Genomic DNA, 8,558 nt, shown 5'->3' with positions numbered 1-8,558 from the left:
CATAGTAACCATGCCTGACTGTAAGGGCCAATTCACAAGAGTCCATGTGGTAGGGCTGCCAACTTCCAGGTGGTGGCTGGAGATCTCTTACTATCACAACTGATCTCCAGGTGACAGAGATCAGTTCCCCTGGAGAAAATGGCTGCTTTGGCAATTGGACTCTATGGCATTGAAGGCCCTCCCCTCTCCAAATCCCACTCTCCTCAGGTTCCACCCCCAAAATCTCCAGGTATTTCCCAACCTGGAGCTGGCAACCCTCCCATTTAACCACCACAACTATTTTGGATTAGATGTGAACCTAGACTTCTCTGCTAGGAACTCAATTCCCAGATGTGCTCAGTCCCAATTTGGATCAGGACACTGGGTTAGGAATTGAGTTCCTAGCAGAGAAGTCTGGGCTCATGTCTGGTCCAATTAGGTGTGTGGCCACATGGACTCATGTGAACTGGTCCTTACAATCAGGCATGGTTAGTAGAGCACATTTTCATGGTTACAAGGAACTTAGAAGCTGAACATAGAGTGGAATGGGCCATGTTTTATTTAGGCACGAAGTTAAAAAGAAAAGTCACGCCAATTAAGTATGCAAAGTTCTCTACCATCTTTATTTTCTAAGACTGGGGAAAATTAACAGTAAATACAAGGAGTGACAAAGAGCTTCACATTTTGCGCATCTCTTCAAATCACTCTGCATTTTCTAGTTGAGATTACTCTTCGCTTATAACAACTTTCTTATGTACTTCTCGGCTCTTCACCCGTAGTTTATTAACCTGGGACTCTGCAATATCAGCCCGTTCTTCAGCCTCTTCCAGCTCATGTTGAATCTTGCGGAACTTGGAAATATTCACATTGGATTGTTCCTCCTGGGAACAAACAGAGAAATGTGTCAGACCTAGTACTTACTCCTTTGTGCTTTTCACTTAGCACAATTGAATTCTCAGCAATGTAAACACAAAGCTAATAATCACTTTGGATTTTTTCAAAGTGCTGAAAATTATTCTAAAAACTCAAACTGTAAAAACAAAGAATGAACTCCCCAAAACTGAGGCAAATTGGACAGTCTCTATTAGAGCAGAGTTCCATGTGGCCCCTAGTAAACACAGGAGGGTGACAGCAGTATGTATATGGGCAATGCTGCAAATTTACAAGATCCATATGTAATTTGAACCATGTTTTTGTTCAAGATAACTTCATTATTTAGTTAGTGTTTGGTCTGTTAGTGCAATGCACCTGTTAGTGCATGTACTATGTAGCAGTGTTTTATGTATTACTTACAGACTCCTCAGATTGTCGCTTGTATGCTTTCACTTTGAGCTGAAGTTTATCCACCAGGTCCTGGAGCCTCAGAACATTCTTCCGGTCCTCCTCAGACTTTATTTAAAAAAAAAAAAAAACAGAGAGAGATAATGTGCAAAATACTAATTCCCATTGTTTCATCCTCACATCTTAATTTTTCTAAAAAGCCTTTGAAAGGCTACTTTCTTACCTGATAGGTCAGTTCCTTGACACGTCTCTCATACTTTCGCACACCTTTGATAGCCTCAGCACTGCGTTTTTGTTCATTCTCAAATTCAGATTCTAGTTCACGCACCTGAAATACAAAAATGAAGATTTTTGCAGTTTGCCTAGTATTATCTCATACATGAGACATCTATTAGACTGTGGGAATCTATATGGAAAAGTGGCCATAAAGATGAGCTGCAGGTAAGGTTGCCAGCTCCAGGTTGGGAAATACCTGGAGATTTTTGGGGTGAAGCCCGAGAAGGTCAGGGTTTGGGGAGGGGAGGGACTCCAATGCTGTAGACTCCAATTGGCAAAATGGCCATTTTCTCCAGGTGAACTGATCTCTATCAGCTGGAGATCAGTAGTAATAGCAGGAGATCTCCAGCTAGTACCTGGAGGTTGGCAACCCTAGCTGCAGGGGGTAGACAGGTGAATGCCAATCATAATTTCTTTTACCAACTGCCATGGTCTCTACTTCTACCCTCGCTTACTCACTCGGAATGCCCCCTCTTTAAACACCAATGAGATAAAAGGATTACCCCCATATTGGCGAGAATTCTTGCATCATAACAAGACACAAAATAGTCCCTTTTTTGCTGATGGATAGAGACCCAAATATAACATTGGCCATGGCCAAATACCTCTCCATCATATTTTCCTCTAAGAAATAACTGCTGAGGACCCATGGGCCATAGGAGCAAAGAAGGAAGGAAAGAAGGAAAGGAAGGAAGGAAGGGAGGAAGGAACTCTTACCTCGATCTACTGCCTAATCCCGATCTTCTTTCCTTCCTCCCTTCAGTTCTAATCACATATGGTCCAACCAAGTGGATATGCTAGTAAGATGCCCACCAAACTGCCTGGAAATACAACTGAGCTACTGTAGTATTCTAGTCAGAGTGTCAGGATTCATGGCTTCAAACTCCCAGCCAGCCATGAAGCCCACTGGTGGACCTTGGGCCTGTTTTTCAGCCTCAGCCTAGCCTTCCTCACAGAGTTGTGAGGATTAAATGAAGAAGAAGAGTTGGTTTTTATATGCTGACTTTCTCTACCACTTAAGGGAGAATCAAACCAGCTTACAATCACCTTCCCCTCCACACAACAGACACCCTGTGAGGTACTGTGGGGCTGAGAGAGTGTGACTGGCCCAAGGTCAACCAGCTGACTTCATGTGTAGGAGTGGGGAAACCAACCTGGCTTACCAGATTAGCATCCGCCCTCATGTGGAGGGGTGGTGAAACAAACCCAGTTCTCCAGATCAGAGTCCACCGCTTCAAACTACAGCTCTTAACGACTACACCGTGCTGGCTCTCACATGGGTAACTGTCTATGCCACCTTGAGCTCTTTTGAGAAAGACTGAGATAAAGACTCTTGCATCGCACAAAGGGCTTAGAAAAAGACGACTGACAGACAAGATCATTAAGGTGTAGAAATTATTGTGCCAGAATCAAAACGAATGGAAACTGCTCATATATGAGCTATACACACTCTAGCCTCCAGTTTCTGGATCTGTTTCTTTCCTCCTTTTAGTGCCAGCTGTTCTGCCTCATCAAGGCGGTGTTGCAGGTCCTTCACAGTCTGATCAAGGTTCTTCTTCATCCTCTCCAGGTGGGCACTGGTGTCTTGCTCCTTCTTCAGCTCCTCTGCCATCATGGCTGCCTATTAATATCAAAATTGGTCCAATTCAAGAAATCAGCCACACCAATGAAAGCCAGGTTATACTTTTCAAAGAAAAACTCCCTACAACTCACATCAGTGATGGCCTTCTTGGCCTTCTCTTCTGCGTTGCGTGCTTCCTGAATTGTCTCTTCCATTTCACTCTGGATTTGGGCAATGTCTGTTTCCAGCTTCTTCTTGGTGTTGATCAAGCTGGTGTTCTGTTCAAAAATAATAAAACCAATAGATATAAGCCCTAAAGTGCCATGTCTTCAGAATAAGCTTAATTCTTCTTTGGAGGTGGGGGTGGGAACTATTCCTGGGGATTTGACAGGCAATAAGGTCAACAGCTGTAGACTGTCGTAATTCCTCCAACACTTGAGCTGGATCCTCCAAAGAAAAACTGATCGCATTATGACATTTAACACTGACTTTCCATACCTCAGAACATTTTGCTGGTGCAAGCTTCATTGGTATGACTGGAATTTTTATTGACCATATGTACAGGAGACACTTGGCCATGTCACAAAGCCTCTTACACAAATTAATAAAAAATGCATACAAACACATTTCCCAAAGAACTGGACATATGTGTGTCAATAATTATTAGGCGGGAGGGCAACATGTAATGACCATTTCAGTTTTACAAAAATGCCTACTGTCCAGTCACCTGTGTTGTCTACTTTAGGGTTTTTATGACTGTATTAGAGGCTAGAAGCTGACCTGTGTGTGGAGAAGCTGCACGCGTTCACTGGCATCCAGGAGCTCCTGCTCAGCCACTTTCCTGCCCCTTTCTGTCTGTTCCAGGGCTGCCCGGAGCTCTTCAATCTCAGCCAGCATCAGGTTAGCCCTGCGCTCCACCATGGCCACTTGCTCCTTCAAGTCTTCCTGGCTTCTTAGAGCATCATCCAAATGCAGTTGTGTGTCCTGCAAAATAACATTGAGATAATGGGGTCCAACAGGTATTCTTTGAACAGTAATAGCAGCTATTATTTCTGGTGTAATGGAATATAAAAGTACCTTGAGCAGTCCTTGGGTGTTCCTGAGGTTCTTGAGTGTCTCAGCGGCTTGGCGGTTGGCATGGCTCAGCTGGATTTCCATTTCATTCAGATCTCCCTCCATCTTCTTCTTGAGCCTCATGGCATCGTTCCTGCTCCTGATCTCAGCATCCAGTGTGCTTTGCATGGACTCTACCACTCTCAGGTGATTCCGCTTCAGCTGATCAATTTCCTCATCCTTCTCTGCAATTCTCCTATCCACCTCAGACTTCACCTGGGTGAGCTCAAGTTGAATGCGGAGGATTTTGCCTTCTTCATGTTCCAGTGATGCCTTAACAACAACAACCAAAAGATGTGTATTATTTTTTTAATAGGTCAACAGTAAAGTACGTGCACTGCACATATATTGACATTGGAATACCAGTGAGAACACTTCTTGTCTTCAGGATTGTTCCATAAAATACCTGAGTATAATGGCTTACGTACCTCAGCTTCCTCTAAAGCAGTTTGGAGATCTGTTTTCTCTAGCTCAATCTGTTTCTTCACTTTCTCCAATTCATGAATAGCCTTCCCATTCTCAGCAACTTGTTCCGTCAGGTCAGAAATCTCCTCTGTTGGTATACGTGAAAAATGCCAGGTAGAAAAGAGATGAGAATATTCCTCCATTGAGATATATGCAGGGCACATAATGAGCAGCTCACCAATCATTAAAATCAATGAAAGTTTTTCCACTGATTTTAACGAGAGTTGTGAGTTGCACCCAAAAATAGCCTAAGAGAAAAATAATTGCATACAAAAGAAACAGAAGCCTCCTCCTACAAATAAACATGTTCAGCTTTGAAAGCCTTTGTAAAAGAAATATGGACTTTCTTACGCTGAAGGTTTTTGTTCTCGCGTTTCAGAGTTTCCAGCTGATCCAGGGACTCCTCATAAGCATTCTTCATCTTGAAGAGCTCTGTGCTAAGAGAGCGAGACTCCTTCTGTGAAGCTTCCAGCTCAGACTGAGTTTCCTCATATTTCTGCTTCCATTCTGCCAGAACCTGCAAAATATCAACACAGAAACACAAGTAGTAAAGGATGCTTTATCAGCAGTTTGTACAATTACTATGACTGGGCCAGAAAAACCTTACCACCAGGAAATAATCCATGAGTTCATTGGACTGGAGGCTTTCGTACAATATGCTCAAATGGTTTTTATGGCAGCCAAAACTACACATGAACACATGGAGCTGCCTTATACTGAATCAGACCCTTGGACCATCAAAGTCAGCATTGTCTACTCTGACCAGCAGCAGCTCTCCAGGGTCTCAGGCAGAGGTCTTTCACATCACCTACTTGCCTAGTCCCTTTAACTGGAGATGCCAAGGATTGAACCTGGGACCTTCTGCATGCCAAGCAGATGCTCTACTGCTGAGCCATGGCCCCTCCCCCAGACACACCTTAGAAGAAGAAGAGTTGGTTTTTTTCACAAGTACCTTTTTCTGCCTTGGGTACAAGTATTAGGAAGCACAAGAATAATTCTTACAGAGAACATTTTTAAATTTTATACCATTCACGTGGAGTTCACAGATAAATTTAATGTAACAGTTTATGGAGAAAGTTCATCACCCCACATTTTACCTTGTCAAAGTTCTTCTGCTTCTTATCTAGCATTGCGCAGGCGGCGTTGGACCTTTCCACGTCAATCATCAGGTCCTCCACTTCGTTCTGAAGTCTCTGCTTTGTCTTCTCAAGGGAGGCACACTTGGAATTCACAGCCTCGACGTGCTCTTCAGCATCCTGCAGGCGCTGGGCAAGCTTTTTCCTAACATAATAGAAAACAGTACTCATTAAGGGTAAAATATCAGATTCAGCTGTAAGCAGATGTGAGTGGGACATTGTAACGTTCTCTTTAGGATATATATGACTATTTAGGGCAAACTGGGTATATGGCCTTGTCCAAGCACATTTTTATTTGAAATATTTAGGGCCCAGGTCTGCGAAAAATTAGCCAGCCAATCAAAGGAGATTCAAAGTAGATCAATGTCACTAAAAGTTGCAGTATACCAGCTAAAAGCGTGTATGTAAGAAGAGCCCAACCAGGCAAGGAAAAAAACCCAAGGTAATGTACCTGGTACCTAAACCTTAATAAACCTGTTCCAAGTCACAGTGCTATAAGGAAAGCATTTCACATTTGAGACGCCACTACAGAAAAAGCCTTTTACTGCTAATATTGCCTCTGCATAGGGTTGCCAACCTCCAAGTACTAGCTGGAACTCTCCCGCTATTACAGCTGATCTCCAGCGGATAGAGATCAGTTCGCCTGAAGAAAATGGTCGCTTTGGCAATTGGACTCTATGGCATTGAAGTCCCTCCCCTCCCCAAAACCCGCCCTCCTCAGGCTCCGCCCCCCACAATTTTCAGGTGTTTCCCAAGCTGAAGCTGGCAACCCTATCTTGGAAGGTGGTGACACACAGGCCTGATCCTCTGATAGAAGAATGTAACTAATAAAAAGGTTTGTGTAAAAGTAGGCAGTCTTTCTTGGACCCAGGTCCAAGAACATTTAGGTAATTTATGCATGGGAGTTTTGCCTGAGGTTCGCTGCTGGCTGGACCCACACTTTCCTGTTGGGAATCTCTGCGCCAGCAGCCTCCAAGCTCAAATCATGTCCTGCCCCTTTAAATGCTGCTTTGTAATTGCAATGTTGACTGTGAGAGAAGATTTCCCCCAAAAACCATATTGCTGTATAAAAAAGCATTTTAAGAACAATAAACAAAAAACGGAGCAATCTGAAAGAAAGGGGGGGTAGGGTTGCCAGGTCCCTCTTTGCCATCAATGGGAGATTTTTGGGGCGGAGCCTGAGGAGGGCAGGGTTTGGGGAGGGGAGGGGAGGGACTTCAATGCCATAGAGTTCAATTGACAAAGTGGCCGTTTTTCTCCAGGTGATCTGATCAGCTGGAGATCAGCTGAATTAGCAGGTGATCTCCTGCTACTACCTGGCAGTTGGCAACCCTGGGGGAGGGGTGCAAATCCAAACCTTCATTTTAAAAAGCCTTTCTTTTGCTCAGAAAGAGCTCTGAGGAAGCAGGAAGTATTTTAATCTCCACCTCTTTACATGCTGCTTTGTGATTGGCTGTGAGAAAAGCCAATCTTTTTGTGGCCCGGTTTTGCCATCTGCACGGAGATTTCAGCCGGTCTGAGCTCAGGTTAGAGGGAAAAGGAGGATTAACAGAGGAATGGGAAGACCCGGACATTGTGAGGGCTGGCAGCGAAGTCATTTCTAATGGATGGAGAACTCGTGCAGAGCTCCAAGGAACAACTGAGTCAGACCAGGGCCAAACGTGAGTCCAAATGCCCATGCATAAATTACCTTCGTGTTTTAAAAGTAAGATCTAGTGCTCTTTGTGTCCGGATGCAAACTGGAAGTAAGCTGAGTTCCTTTAAACCTCTTCTTCATCATTTAAGCCAGCCCGCCCTGGTGCTGCAGCATTTAAAACCAACTGAAACTTTTTAACATTCTTCAGAGGCAGACCCACATAAAATGCAAAACAGCAATCTAATGTGAATTTGATCAGATCAGATAACTGGCCAGATATCCCTTTCTGCAATCCAATTCCAGTTCCAGTGCAAATAAGCGTTTAGGTGTAACTTGCTTATAACTTTCAAAGTTTCTTCAAAGTGACCATTAAATAATAAACTACGGATAGAGTAACAGCCTTATCTTTACCAGACAGCAGATAGATAATAGTGAGAACAGGAAAGTGTGAAATCAATGGAGTAAAAAGAGAAAATCCTACAGAAGAATATAAATCACAACTGAATAAAAAAATGGGTGTTTCTGTCTTTGCCTTTCCAAATGGGCAGACTCTCTGTTCAATGGGGCTATCTAGGAATCTGCCAAATGATTCGTTGAGGGGTAAGGCATTGTGTCTGGCCAAGAAGAAAAGTATTCGAAAGGCTGGAATGGTTAATAATTCTAGATAATCTGGTAGCACTGGAAAAGATGGGTCACTCTGTCCTCAGAAAGAGGGTGCACGTTTACATAGCTGAAGATGGTTCCTATGTTCCAAATCTGTAAGTATCAGTTTCATTACAAAAGGGAGGTCTGAGGGAAAACCTGGAGAGGACATCTGTAACTTGAAGAGTCTTTCGTCTACTGTCTTTGCTTTCTGTAATCATGGATCTTTTAGTACTCCCAGTCTATGAACCAACTCGTTTAGGGGAAGTGCAATCCCACCCAAACAGGCTGACTTCTCGGACCCTGACATTGATGACCAACAGCACTCAGTCCTGTCTGGCCTGAGTTTCCGTATAATTGCCCTCATCAAACACATTTGTGCTTTCAGATTGAAGTGAGTCTAGAGCAGGGGTCCCTAACATGGTGCCCATGGGAGCCATGGCACCCACAGATGCCTTTCCTGCTGCTT

The 8,558-nt window shown here is 43.7% G+C and overlaps 1 protein-coding gene across 1 annotated transcript in view; it reads right to left on the bottom strand.

Moving 5' to 3' along the window:
* Nucleotides 1–574: 574 nt before the first annotated feature.
* The window catches only part of LOC130479132 (myosin-4), a 32,206-nt gene continuing 24,222 nt past the window's right edge, over nucleotides 575–8,558 (bottom strand). The window contains exons 29-38 of the mRNA XM_056851471.1: nucleotides 5,773–5,956; nucleotides 5,027–5,192; nucleotides 4,639–4,763; nucleotides 4,175–4,483; nucleotides 3,878–4,081; nucleotides 3,250–3,375; nucleotides 2,987–3,157; nucleotides 1,484–1,588; nucleotides 1,273–1,368; nucleotides 575–860 (exon numbers count right to left, since the gene is read on the bottom strand). Coding sequence (XP_056707449.1) covers nucleotides 705–860; nucleotides 1,273–1,368; nucleotides 1,484–1,588; nucleotides 2,987–3,157; nucleotides 3,250–3,375; nucleotides 3,878–4,081; nucleotides 4,175–4,483; nucleotides 4,639–4,763; nucleotides 5,027–5,192; nucleotides 5,773–5,956 — 1,642 coding nt within the window. The 3' untranslated portion in view covers nucleotides 575–704. The remainder of the gene's footprint in view (nucleotides 861–1,272; nucleotides 1,369–1,483; nucleotides 1,589–2,986; nucleotides 3,158–3,249; nucleotides 3,376–3,877; nucleotides 4,082–4,174; nucleotides 4,484–4,638; nucleotides 4,764–5,026; nucleotides 5,193–5,772; nucleotides 5,957–8,558) is intronic.

This window comes from Euleptes europaea, chromosome 1 (genome assembly GCF_029931775.1).
Source record: "Euleptes europaea isolate rEulEur1 chromosome 1, rEulEur1.hap1, whole genome shotgun sequence".
In the NCBI taxonomy this organism is placed as follows: Eukaryota; Metazoa; Chordata; class Lepidosauria; order Squamata; family Sphaerodactylidae; genus Euleptes; species Euleptes europaea.
The sequence above is the reverse complement of the archived record's forward strand: the minus strand, read 5'-3'. Positions and strand labels throughout refer to the sequence as shown.